Source organism: Alosa alosa, chromosome 19 (genome assembly GCF_017589495.1).
Source record: "Alosa alosa isolate M-15738 ecotype Scorff River chromosome 19, AALO_Geno_1.1, whole genome shotgun sequence".
NCBI lineage: Eukaryota > Metazoa > Chordata > Actinopteri > Clupeiformes > Clupeidae > Alosa > Alosa alosa.
Window position 1 is genome coordinate 20,745,054 of NC_063207.1, and position 20,338 is coordinate 20,765,391.

The 20,338-nt window shown below is 39.2% G+C and overlaps 1 protein-coding gene across 4 annotated transcripts in view; it reads right to left on the reverse strand.

The window, feature by feature from the left end:
* Positions 1-18,251: 18,251 nt before the first annotated feature.
* The window catches only part of col12a1a (collagen, type XII, alpha 1a), a 56,816-nt gene continuing 54,729 nt past the window's right edge, over positions 18,252-20,338 (reverse strand). For 3 of the 4 annotated variants that reach the window (XM_048227289.1, XM_048227291.1, XM_048227292.1), the window contains one exon: positions 18,252-19,146. In XM_048227289.1, coding sequence (XP_048083246.1) covers positions 19,004-19,146 — 143 coding nt within the window. In that variant the 3' untranslated portion in view covers positions 18,252-19,003. Of the gene's footprint in view, positions 20,313-20,338 lie in introns of all 4 variants that reach the window. The other variant, XM_048227290.1, reaches the window with a different exon arrangement.

Below are 20,338 nucleotides of genomic sequence, written 5' to 3' on the forward strand. Positions count from 1 at the left end.
GATGACACCATAAAAAAGCAAAACAATGAATGTAGCATCTAACTGGTGCTGACGTCATTATTTGCCCAGAGTTGATTCAGGAAGATGTTTCAATGCAAGATAAGTAACGTATAGGTGGCTCCCACACACATTGCACCCACCCCTCTCACACCAACCTCAAGTTTATTGAGAACTTTACCCATCAGTTTCTTGAGAACTTTAACCATCAGTTTTTTTTTAAGAACTTTAATCAGTTGAAGACATGGAAACCTTATGTGGTTCCCCTGCATCAATACACAAAAAGTTAGCTGATGCAAGCCATCATCCATATCCCATTGGTGTCAATATAACAACCTTTTAGCGTTTAGGCCTACACAGTACCCAGTTAGTTAAAAAACAACTAAAAGGGTTATGAATCATGATCCAACCTGATCAACAGCTTCACAGTGCAATGTCATTCTGGGCAAGCATTGACAATGTCAGAGACTTCATTCTTTGTATTACTGTATGTCAGTGTACCATGAGTTTGAAGCTGTTATTTTCAGGTAATATAACTGCATTGGGTTGCTTTAAGCCCAATTATGTGGCTCTCAGTAGGTTCGGTGGTTAGTTTGTACCACTTGACAAGTTCAGTTGTGACTTCTTGAGTGAATCTGTTGACTATTTGCTGATTTATGGCATATCTCCTAGGCAGAGAAAAGCTTTTGCTCTCAAACACTGCCCATTTTAACAACAATCAGTCAGAGTAGTGATGAAGAAATAGGTTATAGACAGATATGGAAGGTTTACAAAGTGATGTCATGCTCCCTTAAAAAAAGTATTTTTCGTATTTTCAAAATACAAAGATACAGTATTTTATTTTGATACATGGTGTGGCTACTCTATTTTGTAGTTTATTTTGATACACTTAAAATTAGGGTATTTGATATTTTATTTGAAAAAACATTTGATGTATTTTTGCCCATCCCTGATTATAGTATGCCAAAGATTATTTCATCCCCGGACACAAGACATACTATTTTCTGATTGGCTGACAGGGAGCAATTCATTCTGTATATCTCCACACCTATTGTACAGTAGGCCTATGAAGCAGATCTGGTATCGGGACATCTCGGAGGCTGTTATCCCTGATATTATCTATCGCTGTCATTTAAGAGGGCGAAAATGCGTCAGCCAAATATAATGTAATGAATTACAATGTTTTCCACAGTATAAAGATTACAAGGCTTATAAAGTATTAAACTAACTCTGCGTTAGGGGATCAACACATGCCTTGACGAATCCTTGGGATGCTTATCATCTTACCCCATATGACTGATGTTGTTTATCATCTTACCCTACATGACCAACGCTGTTTTATCATCTTACCCCATATGGCCAATGCTTGTCTCACCCTATGTTGTTTATCATGACCGATGTTGTTTATCATCTTACACTACTCGGCCAGTGTTGTTTATAATCTTACCCTATATGGCTGAGTCAATTGAGCAAAAACAATCGTAGCTTCGTATGAAGAAGCCAAAACACACTCTTGGAACTCATCTAGGTCATCTAGGGACATACCTTTTTACCACACATCTTCCACAGGTTCTTCTAGCTGAGTTCTTCTGACTTCATCCGAAAGTTTTTAATTAGCTGAACTCCTAGAACACTTCTGCCAAAAGAAAATCTACATCACCACATCTGAACTACTGCCTTGCCTGATTTCACCATCTCATAGTACAACACAGAAAAGATTGGAGAGGTAGGGCATGGGATTCATTAGCCTATTGTAAATGGAAAAAAAAGCAAGTTGCTTTGTCCTTGATTAATGAAAACCCTGCTCTCAATTTCCTTTCTTCTTAATAGTGTCATAGTGTGTAGATAAAGAAGATGAAACAGGTTGAAATAGTAAAAACAGGGAAAAAAACATATTAGCACAAATTGACATGTACTATTAGGCATAACTAGAAAGTAATGTTGGAACTCCTGAGCCAAAATAGCATGTGTCATAGCATAGCAGAAACATAGTCCATGTTTCTCTCACCAACTTCTGTAGGCCCTCTGGATTCTGGTTCTCGTTATTTGGTAATTAGCTTTAGGCTACTAATTAAATCTGGACCACTGACTTCACTATCTAAACATGCAACACCTGTAGACCTCTACCTAACTAAAAAGGCACTTATCAGAGATTGTTCTGAAACTACCGGGCCAAATTTCTCTTTACTGTACATAAAGAAACACAAATAGCCTAGGCCTACTTTAAAATTGTTTTACCCCCAACTCTGGCACGTGAAATAATTAAAATGGAAAAGTTCTCCTATGATTTGGTGGCTAACCTTGCCTACTGTTGGCAGGTTCACGTGTAACGTTAGGCTATCACAATGCTATATATAGGCTACCTTGACTAATGTTACAGACAAAAATATGGCTGACTAAAAACTAACAAATGTGTAGCCTACTTACTGTCCCGACGTAAGGAAATTGTGGTCAAGTCCTCTCACAAAGAAGCCCAAGCAGGTTCACCATAACTCCATTCAATGTGTCCTGACTAAGCGTTGCTCATTTTGTCATGTGCAACATCCAACTAGTAGTATGGGGAATCGTGCAATTTTAGGAACGGTTCATATAGATTTTTGCAACTGGTGATTTTTTACTTGCTAGGACCCCATTGAATACAAAACAACCTGTTTCCAATTTTTTTCTTCATTTTCAGTGCCAAAATTCAAGATGGTGGACAATATATGCAGAAAAATAATATAAAGGCTTAAAGTGGTCAATTTTTTCGATAAATATACACATAATAAGGTAGACAAGTGAGATACAGACTATTTACAAAAGATGTATTGCATCATTTGCCAAGAAATTTGGAGAAAAAATGGGAAAAATAGAAAAACATTAAAAAAATCTGCATTTTGTTTCATTATTGAAGAGTTCAACAAAACATTGTCACTCAAGTATTTATCCTTACCACTGTCACTGTCTTTTTAATATTGGTGCACATCTCCTCAGAGCCTTCACACCTGCAAAGTTGTGTGAATGGTAAGTTGTTACTCTTGCAAGAACACCTTCTACTGCATTGGCTGGCAAGACAACAGCACTTCACAAGCTCCACAACAGCCTGTGGTGCTGGTGGAAGTTTTGACAGAACAGGAGCCCATTGCCCATCAACAATTTGCCTCCATCCCAGTGATAGTGAGTCAAGAATCTTTGGAGCAGGCACTGTATCTTGTGCCCAAACATTTGCTTGCCTGTGTGCTCTCAGAATTTCAATTTCAACTTAATTTCACTTATAGAGTGTCAAAACATTACCCATGTCTCATGGCGCTTTACAGAGTGTTAAACATTCAGACAGAGCCAATGAGTCACAGGGGTGAGGAAAAACTCGCAAGAATTGGAGAAACATATCGGATGAAACCCTAAGCAGATCCACGACTCAAGGGCCTGACCCATCTGCCTGGGGTCAGTGACAGGACAGTAAGGTCTATATACAGAGAATAGAACATGGTATTTAAAGCCACCTGAGGTATATGTTACAAAGTGGTTAGATGGTTACATAACCAGTATGATAATACATGAATCCTATTTAGTGTTAAGTTCAAATAGTCCAGTGTAGGGGTTGAATTGTCCATAGGGATTAGGAGTTGTCATCAAGCAAGTAGTGGGTCTCTAGGCTGCGCGGGCAGGAATCCGAGCATGGGGACAGCAATAGGCGATGGTAGGACAATCATAGGGATGGGATTTCCCTAGTTCCCGAGTTCCACTGAAGGGCTTTAGCTGTTTGAAAACCATGTTTTGAGGAGCTGACACACACATTTCTCACATCCAGCTAACACGTCTGGAGATGGATGAGGACCTACTACAAGCCTACAAAGTGTGTTAATGACATCATCATGACTTGATTGACTTGAAACAGAAACCTTTCCTTTCCCACGGGATAAACGGTAAATGGCGGGACAAACGGTTGTCTTTCAATTTCCTGACAGGATATAGGATACCCGATAGGTCCACCGACTCTATGCACGATGTGATTGGCTGGACCAAAGTTTGGTTTTTCCACCTCACAAGCCAACAGAGAGTTGCTAGACCCTGGCTAGAAATTACATTTGCTGCCACTAGGGTGCGTCAAGATTTCTAGGCTGAGATGTATCTTTTGTCGACATTCTCCAGTGCACATGACAATGAGACTGTCTTTGTTGATGTCTGGTACCCTGCGAAGGGCAAGCACCAAGACACCTGTGTGACATGAGTAGATATGTGGGGTTTTGCCAAAATGACTTACTGATACTGCCACCTTTGTGTGTGTGAACTGTGACTGGCAGTTTACATAGTTCAACAGCTTTATGAGCAAGGTAGAGGACGAGGTTGGCTTTGGTTTCCTTCTTGATCCCAGAAAGCTTTTAAAGTCTTTGATTGGTGTAGTCTTGTATTTTGTATCCCTTATCATGTGCTTTTTCCCATTGTATCGACCTGTCTCGTCCATGTCTTTCATGGAGTTTGTGATGGTATAGTTGTTAAATAATAAGTAGCCTATATGTCATTGTAGCCTCGTGCCTCACTTTCAACATTTTCAAAGAATCATTCTGCCAGATCTTAGCAACAGTTCATGTCACTTTTCCTGACAACCATCTCCTGCACAACAGTCATGCTATCTATTAAGATGCTATCTAATGTGTGTGTTAATTGCACTGAGCTACTCTCTGTAGATTGTTCAGATGATGCTGTTTCTGAAACCAGTCACAATTCATGGATGAAGGCAGACTTAGCTGTAGTGGGCAGCATTAGGCTTGCATATAACCAACAAATTCATATGTTCCCACAATTTCCTGCAAGTCCTGTTAACAGAATTATTGAAGACCAAAGAGCTCATTGTGGACTTCAGGAAGTCTAAAGCTAGCACACACCCTCATTCTCATCAATGGGACTGAAGTGGAGTGTATCACCAGCTTCAGATTTCTGGGTGTCCACATCTCTGAGGACCTCTCTTGGACCCTCAACACCTCTACCCTGATAAAGAAGGCTTACCAGCGTCTCTTCTATCTGAGGAGGCTAAAGAAGGTCCACCGCCTCCTCAGATCATGGTGAACTTCTACCCCTGCACCATCAATCGTATCCTTACCAACTGTGTCACAGTTTGGTATGGCAACTGCTCTGCCCACGACCTAAAAAAAGCATTGCAGAGGGTGGTGAAAACTGCCCAACGCATCACCGGTTCCTCACTCCCCTCCATTGAGGCCATCCAGGGCAAGTGATGCTTGCATAATGCGCACAGCAGGTTCAGAGGAAGCTTTCCTGCAGCTGAACTCTAGCTCTGCATCCTGGTGACAACCAACCTACAAAGCCACCCCCGCTCGATGCCTCCTTGCCTGTGTCTGTTGAGGTGTCCACGACCATAGTAATCTTGACAATCTGCAATGACAATGAAGTTGAATCTAATCTAATCTAATCTATTGTGGCGAGTGCAGAACATTACTTTAATTCAAATGATTATTAGGTTATGTGAAGGAAACTTTTAATCAGTCAATGTGTTTTTCCGGGTATGCCAATAAATAGCATAATGGTGGTTACACCAATCACTGGTTGATAATCATGACATCTCATGTCACCCATGGTCATATTTGTTACCTAAGTCATTCAATTTTATTAGAAAATGTATGTATATAATGATAATACCTAACATATATCCATTTAAAATGTTTAAAAAGGCGATTATTTGCAATTTTTGGTGATATATCCGCCATCTTGGATTTTGGACCTGTGCAGTCCGGGAAAAAATTGGAAACAGGTAGTTTTGCTAACTATAGGGTCTGAAGAAGTGAAAAAACATAATTTGCAAAAATCTATATGAAATGTTCCAAACACCTTTTTTTGCTACATATCGCCCTGCACTATAGGCTGTCACGTTTCAAATGTTTTTTCAATTTCACAATGAAATAATTGAACTGATTAGCCGGCTTAAGCTGTCTGGTGCCAGTAGCCTATTCTGATATTTTAGTTTTGCCTCTCTAGAGAGAGCTACTGTAACTCTGATAAATGTGCTCATTTTCCAAGTGAAATATTTAGTCACTGCAACATAACACATGTGGGAAAAGTCTGCACATAGGCTACTTTGGGAATAGGAAATATTCATTTTTCAGAGGACAAGTAAGCTAGGCTACCAGTCTCCCTATTATTGTGCATTATTACCATAGTGTGGATAACAACATTTGTCTGGTGCACACGTCTGCTCTACACATTCTTAGAGCTAAAAATAGTCCATCTTGGAGATGTCCATAAATGTGTCAGACATGGCTGTTACATGACCCTTCTGCGTTCATTGAATAGGCCTATGTTTGAGCTAGTAAGGAAATAGTCACAAAAGCAGGGTTTCTCAGTAAACTTTGATGTTACATTTGTTTATTGTGGGTTTGCAATGCAATAGATATATGTATGGTGAAGAGTGGTGCTTTCATTCTGTGGCCAATATGAACAAGTCTTACACCTGGGCCTATCTCTATGGACCAATATGAAAAATAGGATCCGGCAGGCATGTTAAAGCTTCACAATGTCAACTGCCCCAGTAGGGTATCCTATTTTCAATGAGGTAGAATGCAATACTATTCAAATCTACATTTGTGCTACATGCAATGTACCCAACCAACTCTTGCAAGTGATTTTATAATGTGGTAGGCTATTATTTTTTCCAATGTCCAATATGGCCTATAGTGGGAAACTGCAAATGCCTTCTTGACATTGCCCCTTGTGAACCCACTATGAAATGTCATTCTAAGAATTATGGGCCGTTTACGCTAATCCAAGAAGTTAACAGACCAGCATTTCCCCTATAAATTTCATAGCAATTTCCTCCTGGCATCAAGAGATCAAAAATAGTCTTTCCTTTTCATCATATCCTGATAAAAATGGGGTCTCAGAAATATAAATATGGGAGACATATCATACTGGATAAGTCGTGGGTCTTAGAGAGGGGCAGTAAAAGTCAACATAATACTGCATTTATGTACTGCACACTGAGTGGAGAGTAATCCAGCATGCTCGGAGTGTTGCAAGTTGTATTGGTTGTACAGAGCATGAACATATTGCTTTAAAAATATGGTATGCTACAGAGAATGCATAGCCTGCTGTAAGCAATACATCTGATTCTGATGCATCAGAATTCAATTTAGTCAAATATTTATCTAGAATGCATGAATGATTAAAAAAAAATGTATATATATATAGTCAGATCAAAATATTAGCAAAATATTAACTACAATCAAATATGTACAATGCAGTTTGATCCTCCTCATGCCATGATCCTAAAACAGTCCTTTGATATTCACCTCCTTTTTACAGGGCCACCCTCCATCATCAGTTAAGCATTCCCTCCCTAGCTACCCCCCCCCCCCCCCCCCACACACACACACACACACACACAGCTCATTCCCATCTGCCTTGTCTTGCTCCAACATCCTGATGTTGTTCATGCACCGTTCCAGCTGCAGGTACTCCCTAACAGCAGGTGTACTGTAACTAAGCAGGCCGTGGAAATGACTGTAAACTTTCAGAATATTCACATCTCAGACTCATTAACAAAAATGTCTGGCTGCGCGTAACAGTGGGTACAGTGTGCCAGTCAGTAATAGTGCGTTACAAGCATACACCTCTCAATTTCTAAACTTTTGAGTCTCACTCTTTCTACCATAATTGAGATGAGATCAGAAGTACTCAGTCTTGCTTTGTTTACATTAATTGAGTTCAGAATGACCTGACCTGACATATTTGCAGCTGTCTTTTTCTAGATTTGTTTACAACAGTCTTTTTGCACTTTTGATCACATAAGATCTTGTGGTTTTATTTCCCATTTGAACACCACAATGTCTTAGTAGAAACGACGGAAAATTATGAGAAAATGAAATTTTCTAGGGTTATGCTAAGCAATGAACTCATCATCTGACACCTGAGAAATCGGAAACCTCCGGCTGATTAAAGATGAATTACCCTGATCTAAACCCTGATGATTCACGCTTGTGTTTACACATTCTTTCCGTGTGAAAGCAAGGAAGCACGAACTGCAGGGAGTCTGATAGGAGGGTCTGCTTTTCCCACAAGTAAAAAGCCAGGATCAAGGAAATCCTCCACCACAGCCACAAAGCAGCGCTGCCAAATCCACAAACGATGAAAGCATCTGTATCTCCGTCTGGCATTGCACACGCAGTGATAAAAAAAAAAAACTGATAGCCAAAGACATGCTCACTTCTTGACTATTTTTAGGCCCCTGAAATGGTTTGCTGGAGTGACTGGAAAATGACAGGAGGGTATCTGAACCAACTCCAAGTAATAATTAACACTGCAATGAGGTAAGGACCAAATGACTAATAAAAGGGAATTAAGAGGTGTTTAAATTATAAAACTGTGAATACAAGCTGTTCCATTCTTTAATAGTAAAGTTCATTACTATTTCGGAATGCAATGCACACAAGGGCATGTAGGAGAAAATGAGCTTAGTTTAGACCAGATTTGTGCATGTATCTAGTAGCACAGTAGCCTACATTGTAGGTAACGGAATGGCACAGGCAAATCTAAGTCAGGCTCATTGTTTCCAACGCAGTCTGGAGCTGTCGCAACACTGCTTTCATCATGTGGCCAAATTTCCTGTAATATATTTCTAATTTGACCTCACAACATACTTCAAACATGAGTGTACAGTTTTAAAAGAGGGATGTTTGAGACCAATAAATAAAAACTTGAACTTCAAGGGTTGATGGAAAATGTGTGTATGTCCCATTTGGTATAACAGCAATGTTTTAAGAATAGGCCTACTATTCTGAACAGCAGTTAGATTAAAATGTTACTACACAAAGTGGTCTTTTCTTGCTGCTTAGCTCTATCTGACTAGACATTTTAATATTTAAAGACTCTGTAAACCAAAAATGAATGTGTTCTGTGTTCACACTACAGATAATTCTGAATAAACAAAAAAGCAAAGTATATAAATTAGGTTTCAAAATCATTACAAAATCATTAGCATAGTCTGCTTTCAAATGCTGTGGGTAGGTCAACTGACTGTGCGGAAGCCAAGTCGGAGCAAAGGTGCTGCCCCTCTGAACTGTCATACCACATAGTTCTAATCAGAGCGCTAGACAAAACAGAGTGGGGACACTCCCATAAGAGACTGTGGAAAAAGATGGCAACGATTTCCATGCCAGACTCTGGCATGGGTTATGGAGACAGTTTTGGAACTGAAAACTGCCAATCATTTAGTCAGTAGTTAATGAGTTACTAAACTAAGCCCTCCAGCATCCAGGAATAAATTCCACCCTCCTGCATACATTGAGCACAGGTTTTTTGGAACTGTTGATCGCGTGATGGCGACATCAAGGAGTTTCACAACTCCCTCTTTCTATGGCTCTGGTTCCAGTCATCTTCAAACCAGAGGTGTGTTCAAATTCGCAATCGTAGGTGAACGGTGCAAACATTTTGCAAACAATTTTCTTTTAGCCTTGAGTTTTCTGCAAACATTTGCGAACACATTGGGAGTTGGATATAGAGATAGCCTACCACTGAGATTGGAAGGTTTAAAGAAAATCATTCAAATTTATCTGTTCATAAACATGTTCGCCGTGAACGTTTGCCTCTGTTCCAGGAATTTGAACACACTGTGGCTGATTCTAATTATCCCAGTACTTCAGGAAGATAGATTAGCTAATTAGTGTAAACACAGTGTGTTTACAGGACCTGGCTGCAGTATCAGTACCACCTTGGGTCCAGGTGGAACCGGGTTCGAGTCCAACCCGGGTCAGAAAGGGATCGATTAGAGCGGTGTAACGTCACGGTCACCCCGTTGCTCCACTAGTTGTGTGCATTGCTCCATTCACTTCAATAGATTCTATTCAATTCTGCCAGTCGCCTGCCGTGAATCGCAGTCGCATCTCTACTGTAGTTGTGTGTGTTGGCCTTTATTTTCATGGGTTTGTTCACCTGCTCACCCAGCTCCTCAGGGGAGGGGTTATGCTAAGCAATGAACTCATCGTATCATGAATACCCCTTTTTAGTACTGCCCAAACAGCACCATGTAACATAATGCAAAGTTTACATCTGTTTCATTATCAAAAGTTCAAAGAAGCTTTATTTTTAAGGGCATATACTTAAGGGCTTATACTAAAATCATAACACTGTTTGGGTGCATGTCATAATTGATGTCAATCATTATACATTTCTGAATACTTTATAATCTTTTATGAATGTGTTTTGATGTCTTATGAATACCGGGTTTACAATTGTTATCAGGAATTGTATCTATTTGTTCATTTAAATTAAGTTAAAACATGGAATTCAGTGGAATTCAGTGAGTTCATGTTGGAGTGGTGATCCTCCATTGCTAAACTTGGCTCCAGTGGTCAGTTTACAACTACTTAAACTGCAGTTTCAGCTGAGATGATTGTTACGCTTGCAGTCAGTTGCAGAGTGCAGGCCGGGGAGTGTATGACAGACTGACTCATCTCCACTTCCATTCAAGTGATTGAACGTTTGCTTTTAAACATGTCGCTGGGAGGCAGCACAGCAGCACTTTTTCATCAATGTGTCCTTGCTCCCAAAATCATCCAGTTGTAAACTTGGCCTGACCGAGCAAACACCATGGCGACGGTCCAGGAGATCCCATTCTCAGAAGGCAGCCCTGCTTCTGCTGCTGAGTCACTGATGACATCGTGCACAAAACAGTTTGAGTCATTCAAGCCAGGGGGGCTTGTAGTACAGATAAACCTCAACCTGAACTACCACAGTAAAGTGATTAAAGCAGCTGTCCTGACTGCAGACAGAGCACAAGGGCTTGCAGCTGCTGGCTAATTTTGGCATATTCCAAAGGAACAAAAAGTAGGCTATTGTGGAAAAAGGAGCAAGGTTTTACTGGCATATTACAACGTGACAAAAATATTCACACTCTCGCTGTGAAAATCATCAGCCATTTTTAAACATTTTTGATGTTTTCTAAAGTCTGACAAATATGATGTGATGGAAAATGGACAACATTCCTACTATGGGGGGTGGGACAAGACTTAGACATACAGAGTCGGGCGGCTTCTGACTGCTTTCTACTTACCTTTTACAAGATTACCCCTATTGTTTCACAGGCTGAGATCAGACGTACACACCTTTGTGGTCCAACAGCTTTAACTGGCCGTGTGTTTACTGTACCTGTTTATGGTTGGGAAGAGTGCCTGAACTTTAGCAGTTAACAAGCCCAGGTTGCCATCTTATAAAGAGATTAATGGATCTAGAGGGGGCACTGCAAATCTGTACATCCTGTTCACACAGTCTAATGGAGTATCAAACAGCCACCAACTCAGATTACCAGCTAAATCAACTATAGGTTAGAGCTGCCATCAACTGCAGTCTTCAAAAATTGGGTAGTTATATGTGAAGCCTTATTCACTGCATGGGGAATCAGATTAATCTGAAACACATTTTCCGATCCCCTAAGGCTCAGTATTGCTATTTTCAGACATAAGCTGAATTACATATGGGTTAGTCATGTTATTTCCTGGTTGCAATGCAACAGACTGTCTGATGCATTTTATAATGCTTGTTAATCAAGCTCACGTGGGACATACAGAGAGACTTTGATTGACGAAGTACAAATTTGCACTTGTGCTTTGTCTTAAAAAAAAAGATGTTGATACAATTGGCAACATTTCATTTGCATTATTTCAAAAAGGTCAGAGCCACCCAGAGTAACAACTCCATAACATCAGGTACACATCATGAAACAGGAAAACAACACACTGCTCTCGAAGCATGTCCACTCTGTACCATAAATATCTTCTCTGACCACTGACCCGCAGACTGCCCTGAAAGCGACTGCTGGGTTATTACTGGGCCTAGTTTCCTCTGTATCCCCACGACCCCCAGCTTGCTGAAGGACAGTTGGAAATGTAAAATAAAATCAGCATGGGTCCTTTTCTGTTTCATGAGCGTTGATTACTTTTCATGCTTTTGGGCTCCAGGTCAGTGGGAACTGCTCTGTCGGGGGTGTGTGTGTGGGGTGTGGGGTGTGTGTGTGGGGGAAGAGGGGGGGGGGGGGTGACAGCTGGAGCCATAAGTGATAAAATGGGAGATATTGTTCTCTTTCAAACCAACAAGTCACATTTGGCAAATGGACCAATGAAGAGTGTATCTCATAACTGTTTTCACAACAAACGTTTATTGGCCTATATGAGGAGGTGGCATGGTAAACATTTTTAAATGGTCAATTCATTTGTACAAAACAACAAAAAATCATCATGATTACATGAATTTAAGGTTATGGCTCATGAGTTCATCATCGTCTGTGGCCCCTCAACTTGAACTCATATCAATTCCTGATGATTCATGAGATACTGTGAGAAATAAAGTAATACATAAATCATGAATTTATGATAAATCATACCTACCCTACTTACCGTAAAGTGTTACCAGATATTTTTTCCACATTCTCTGGAAAGGTCAACCTGCAATAGCATACATGATGTGAAAACAACACATGCCATGTGACCTCATTTATAATCTGAACAGGACTAATAATTACATAGCATTCTTTTCTAGCATGCCATAAATGCCAAAAGATGTCAAAAGGCCATGGAGCAAACTGATAACTGATAGTAATAATAATAATAAATTTAATTTTGTATAGCGCTTTTCGCTTAGCACACTCAAAGTCGCTCTGTTTTATTGTCTGGGGTATGGTCCAATAACAATGATTAATTGTTAGTTATATTGGTTGGCATGATTTAGGTCTGATTACATGAGGATTCAGTAGAGGCTTTGTTTGTATTCCATTTTAATTAATGAAATTAAATTATTCCTAAACTACCACAAATTATTCCAATCACTCAGAGGTTCAGTTGTTCTGAAATACTTTTAGCCAACAATAACATTGACAAAGAAACTGCTGTTTTCTTTTTTTCGCATCAGTGTTTGGGTTCATGGCACAGTAGCCAGTCACTGACATTTACTTAATTGATATTTTAATTCTATTCAATACATTATATGAAGTGTCTGATTGTATTTATTCTGAGCTATTGACAGTGAAATGTAAAATGGATCCCTGGCTCAAGATGATTGCTAACATACCACTTTATAGTCTGCATTTTGGTCCTGTCTGCGGTTATATATTTCCACCTCTATCATGACTTCAGTGTCAAGCTACTTTCATTTCCTGTTCTGTTTAATCAGTTTAATCTTAATCATAGGGGTTAAGGGCAGTTAGATTTTTATCGTTTGTTTGTAATGTGTAATTATTGGAATTGTTATGTCAGGTGCTTCTTTTGCCAAGGTGTATGTTTCTGAGATTACAGTAGTAGGGCCATTACACTTGGTTTAGCTGAACAGCTCAGTCAGAAACACCTGAGGCCTACAGTAAACATTATTTCAGAAATCTTAACATTAGTTTGCTTGCCATGCTATGAGTTGAGCTTTGACTCAATGACAACTCGGTCGCCATCAACGCAAGTGAGCTGACCAGCATCCAAACCACATCTCACCACTTTCTGTTGAGCTATTGCATACCACTCTTTTCCATTATCCAGGCGTGAGGCATTGCTTATGGAGACTTTACGAACTGCGTGCCAGCCTGGTCAGAGGCAAATAGTTGGCACCGAGTTTTTGATTTGAGATCATGATTCACTCAAGTCTCCAGAGACAGGATGGAAAAGGAGTAAAAGTGCAAACAGACTACATCCCATAGTCATCCATCTCCTGTCATCCCAAAGTTAACAATATGTCACACTATGCCCCTTTCAAATGGGGCACTTGTGAAGTGAATACAAATATGATTTATACTGTATGATTGCCTGCCACAGACGTAAAAAAGGGATATTGAGTTCCTATTTCATTTTAATCCATAAAGATAAAAGTTATGTCTTCATTTTCGTTCCCTCTGGTAGAACTTTAATGATTAGCCTATAGGCTCAGAAGAGGTCATTAACATGTTTTCCCAATATTCGACATAAAACATACTGTACTCCATCTCTTTCATCTCAGCATGGAGAACCGGCTTTTATGCAGAGCCTGCATGACATGCAGGCTGCAGAGCCAGCCTCACGTGTAAGGCCCTCTGGTTTACATTAAGACAATGTGCTGAATTCTCCATAAGCCTCACATGTAAGACAGCGCCATCACTTATGTTGCCCGTCATATGCCGCCCATGCAGTGTGCAGCATTTACATTCACCCCTGAATGGATGGAATGCTTTAGGCGCGAGATGACATTGGCCATGGAGAGGTCCACATGCTCCAGGGCCCCTCTGCTTTGAGCATTCGCATGGAAGTGCAGAAGACATTAGTCAGGAGGCAGAAAAACATCTGCAAAGTCCATCACTGATAAAAATGGGACCATCATTGAGTAATATCATCCCCTTGGAATGCCTTGTCACTGCAGTTTCTTGACTAATTTACCTTTGTTTTGTTGGCCATTCATAGGTTTATTTGGAAAACAATTCCAAATTCATCAATTACATACAGTGGTATATGACAACAAATAATTTTATGTTTTTAAAATGATGGGTGGATAAATTACATTCAGATATCATTCAGATAACATTTCATGGTCCATCTTATATAAAATAATGTGATGGAGTATCTGTTATTGTAGTTGAGAGTATCATTGAGAATCCATTATTTATCAGAGATTACAGACTATCACATAGTTTATGTATGCCAACTCATGCCTCCACATCATTACAAATTACTAAAATGTCTCTTCAGAAAGTCCCTTGATACTGGCCATGGCTGAGGACTTCAGGTCCTGTGAGCATTTTGATTAGGGTTTTATATCTGAAAATGTTCAGGGCTCCAAACTGTACAAGTTCTCAAAGGTTCATGCCTTTATGAAAGAATTGGACCCAATATATACCCTGTACTATGAAAATTCAGTAAAACTGGCAAAAGTACCGTTTTTGACCTATGCACAAGTTCCAATTTTGACAATGTTCCACCACTTGGTCTATTATTGTTCCACAATATCTATAAGGCTCTGTGTTCATTGAATTCAACATGGAATTTCAGAATCTTGAATTGTTGCAGAATGTAATGTTTTGTTAAAAATTTCAAAACTCTGAACACTGAAATGGCTGAGGATTAACATCAGTATTTATTTTAAATGAGGAATGACTTATATGCTAAGTGTGAAAAAATCGTTCATGGGGAAAACGGTTAGCTCCCACTTTCTGGTTTAGACTACTTCATGGGACAGGAAGATAAACACCAACATTGCTCTTCCAGCATCTGATTAGAGCTGACTCACTCACAGAGCATCTGTTTAGCAGAGGTCCTACTCCTCTTACTCATGCAACCCCTTGGGCTTGTATGGCAGGGTGTCTTGGTACCGGACATGACCTCTGACCCTTTGTTACATTGGGGAAGGCCTCTCAAGGCCGATTTCTCATAGGCAGATTTTCAGATGTGTTTGTAGGACTTCCTCTTGCTTTCCTCCTTGTAAGGGCCGTGCTGATTCACTTGGCTGAACACTCAGCCTCCAGACCCTTCCACCACCCCACAGAGCCAGTCGACTGAGAAGTAAGGTGGGTTAACGACAACCACAGATCTTTCCCCTACTCCATCAACAATTACCAAAACAGAGTGACTCACCTATCTGAGACCATTTTTGGTTGTGAATTAAACAGAAATTAAACACTGACTTCCAAGGGAATGCCGGGGTTTCAGGCCAAGACGCTATTACCTCATACTGTTTATAGAAAGACAAATAACAGTTTCAGTTCAGGAACAGTAATAGCATTAGAATTAATGAGAAGTCAGTTCAGGAACAGTAATAGCATTAGAATTAATGAGAAGTCATTTTATGAGATTTAACAAATACCATACGATTTATTGAACCATCTGGGACATATACTGTAAGCATATGTGGCAAAATATACAGACATGATATATTCTGTTTATTATGAAAATGACCACAAAAAAACAATGCTCAAACACCTATACAAACTGTGTCCCTGGTTCAAAGGGATGGACCTGCAGTATATTCCACTTTGAAACAACTTTACAATCATGAAGTCCATTCTTTGCTTGAGTTACTGGACACATCCAGGGCTTTCAAGTTGTCCCATGTTGTTTGTAACAGGGTTGGAATGAGTGACCCTGTACTAGTCCACACTCAATCCATCTTCTGGGCTGCGGCCCATACCATCATACATTTCCTTTTCATTTCACAGCTAAGGTTACATGTCCAAATTACTCAAAAAAAAAACTCCTCTGGGTAACGTGAATGTGTTAATGTGATAGGACTGCATTTTACAAGTCCCAAGAGGCCTGTTAACTCCTGGCAAATACTAGACAGTTTTATTCTTAAAACTGGGTTAGAATGTAACAAAACAAATATTACAGTAAAGCTGTTTAGAGTTGTTTGTATCATAATTGACAGTAGCCTTGTAGTATACTTCCATTTAAGCCAGAAGCTTTATCATACATACTGTAAGAATAAAGGAAGTAATGGTTCAAAATGATGAAAAGTCTTTAGTAAAAAAAAAATACATTGCTCATAATTTCTCTCACTGTCTCTCATTCTCATCTATCAAATGAAAGCCACCAGAGTATTAATTTCCCATAATGCGTTTCCACAATTATTATGTAAGTACAGGCTCTTTTCAGAGAGCAAAGCCTCCGAACCAATCAAAAGTGAAGAAATCTACAGAGGCCTCGTCCTATCGCATCATTGATTCCTAAGGACCTGCACGGAGCCCATCCTCTCAAAGAATGGTCGTCTTTTACTCTGAGCCCTGGGACAAGAAAGTTGCTCCAAACAGTTCCAAGAACCTTCATTATGAAAAGTCACCAACAAGCTTCATTCCAGGAAACTGAAAACATTTATCTTCAATTCAAGTTTCCCTCATAGCTCCCAAGCAATCGGACCAATTTTTAAAAAGTGCACAATTGATGGAAAAACATCACATACCATTGTAGTTAGGCTGTTACCTGATTGTTTTAGGTAAGTAAAATGAAAAATACATTTAGGTTAGCATGGTATTACACAACAAGACCAGCTAATCGAGTTAGCACTTCAAGATTTAAGAACAAACCTCTCTGCGCTTTCCTGCCCGCCTCATGATGCTCTGATGATCTCATATCACGCGTTTACACTGTTTAGACTGAGAGCCCGGTGGCCCAGTCACTGATTCCTTTGTAGCTTCTGGTTGGTGAAACGTACAGACACACTCCGAGAGAATGGGAGAGTTCAGAATGGAGTCTCTTAGTAATGAAAGCCTGACTGTTCAGTTCAACTGAACTACTGAGGAAAGGGTACTGTATCTGTCAATCAGAACAAAAAGCCAAAAAGTAGTCAATTTAGTTAACTCTTCATTAAAAGTAAATCAAAAGTAAATTAACCGATCCCAGGAAATGATAAACGATAGATTGTTTTACCCCAATTCATTACAGCCCCTTGAAAAACTTGTCCAACTAAATTAGGACAACATGACTATTGGACAACACTACGTTTCAAACTCAGAGAAACTCTACTGAGGATTTATTTCAGTCGTTGCAACCAAATGTCATCAGTGTTAAAAAAAAGTATGCTTGCAGACACTTTAACCCAGGATGACTTAAATTTATGACATGAAAAATGTTTGAAGAAAGCTTTTGCAAAACACTGTATTTACAGAGGTTTAAAAGGGATATATTTCGGGAGAGTTTTGTTTGTTGTCACATGGTCTCTAATAAAAAGCCAGGCAGCAGAACTATAGCATAAAAATAGATTATCATCAGCTATGTACTGTTTTATGCTGTATTAATAATGTCATATATTTTATGTACATAGGTTTAAAAAGGTCTTTTGGAAAATGTTCAACACATCTGTCAAAGCAATTGTGCAATCAAACAAAATAGCACATTTTGTCTTGCGCTCCACATTCAGAGAATGTTATGTAACGTTACATTCCAGACTACAGGCTCCGAGGCCCAAGTGCACTCCTTCAATAGTTTGCTTCTCCACTTTTTTCCTGAAAAAATCCTTTGATCGACAATTCTAGAGAAAAAGTGTTCAAAGATTACTTTAAGGGCACAACTTCAAGGACAAGCATCAGTAACCCTGTTGAATTGTTTTTATAGATCAACGACTGCAAAAATGTCTTCTGTTAGATGTTGTACACAAAATGTTAGATACTAGAATCCAGTTTTCTATTTACAATAGGTTTCATGCTAGAAGTTGAGGTTAAAGCGATAAACATGGACTCTACTCTATTTAAAAAAAATGCTATATGCTATACATGCTATATAGATATTTCCCAGTTAAGCTTACTTCTTAAGAAAGAAGATGAATTAACACAGATGACCAATTTTCAGTAGTTTTATTGAAAAATGCCTCCTGTGGTCCAGAAATAAATAAGAAAATAAGGCTGTGGAATTCACAATATGCAGTTAAAACAACTGGAGCAATCCTATGTCTATAGTCATGCACACAAATTTCAACTGCATCGGTATTGATATATATAAAAAAAACTATATTCTGGTTTAGAAAAAGAATCCTTACTAAATATACAACACAGACAATTCCACCATTGGTAAGAGTCAGCTGTGAGTTGGTATAATAAAACTGGTAAATAATATTTTGACAGAAAGAATGAAATAAAGCCACATTTTGTAGACAATGAACTGCAGGTGAACATGAACTGACAACCCTCTTTACTTAAATGAACAACAAAAACAATCAATGACAACACTTCCACATTTCAAAATATGACTTATCAAATGGACATGTGGAGACTAGTGGTTAGTTTCACACAAACAGGTGAAATTTGATGTTAACATCCTTAGTGCATTTAACGCTGGCCTTAAATGATCACAGATGCAGACATGTTATAGGCAAAAACACACAACAGGACAATTGGCACACACATAGGGTTTTTGGATGAAGTAAGAGTAAGAAATGGGAGGAAAATGACAAGCTTTTGTTACTGAATTTCATGTTTTATAGTGCTGTGACTCTTTACTATACATCTATCCACATGATCTTTGAAAATAACCAGAATTTTAAACAACTTCCAAGGATTCAGAGAAAACAGTCTTCTTGGCTGATTATGATTCTATATCCTCTCTGTTTCCTCTCTTGATAGAGATCTCTTTCCACGCTGGTTTTGTAAATAACCGGGAGATTGTATTTCTGTATCGTCAGTTTCCCCCTCTGGTACGGAGACTACACGGTTGTTGGGCGCAGGCTGGTAACCGTCTGGTTGGAGATATTGGGTTGTCCAATTGAACAGAAACTTAGTTTTGGATGTTTTTGCATGCATGAACTGTCAAGGCTTTGTATACTGTAAACATACCTCAAGTGTATGGAGAAACATTCATCATCTTTTCATATCACTACAAATATAAAACTTACAAAAAAAAAGGATTCATGCTCACTTACAAACCATAATTATCTCAATCTAAGAGACATTTCCTAAAATAATCTTATTAAAAATAATTGTTTTACTTGTAGTGAAAAAACATAGAATAATTAAAATTCTTGTAAAGATTACCACCAGCCATTAATTCTCTAAGAGCCGTCAAGGCCCTCATCCTCATATCATATTGAGGTATAACATGAACAAATTAATTAATACAAAATAAAACAAGAGTAAACACAATTGAAACAAAAAAGTGACAAGATGTGACCTAATGTGCACCAGTTATGCAAATACAAAGATGTTGTCATGGTTACATGTACAAATGGGCACATGCTACATTGGGAACCTGAGCAAAGGTTGTTTACATCACTCAAGGCAAAAATAACAAACAGAGGTTATGTTGGCAGTCAGCAAGCAGCGTGTTAAAAGGCACAAGCTCTGGATGAGGTGTTAACTCATGGTTTCCCTTTTTTATTCAAACATCATTTACAAGGCACAATTAGTTTATTTACATATGTCTTCCAGGCTGAAGATGTTTGGTCTCAGAGGGGAATGCAATCATGCATTTTAACCACTAAATATCACTGATTCGGATATTTAGCAGCTAAAGTAAACACTCCCCTTGTCTCAGCTACGACATCCACTTGGTTAGTAGTTGGACATGCTCCTTATGTCAAGAGAAGCCCTGTAACACTGTTTCCTACAGTTTGGGATGCAAACAGGCCACCGTATGTTTGCCAACTCTGGCGTTTCATAAAAAAGTAGCTGTGAGATGATGTTAGTGACAGTCCACTTCCCTCTGGGGTTTGTTTTGCTTGTTGCTTTGTTTGTTTGTTTGGCTTGGTTTTTAACGTCGCTCAGCAAATGTTCATTCATCATGTCCATGGTGGTTATCCTTAAGGATTCATCAGCGCGTGCGCTACTATCTCAGAAACAGGACTTTTTTTCAGGTTTTCAAACTGTAAGCAGCACAGGCGGCTCTAGAAAGCTTACTATGCTGTACCTGCAAACAGGTTAAAATTGGGGTGT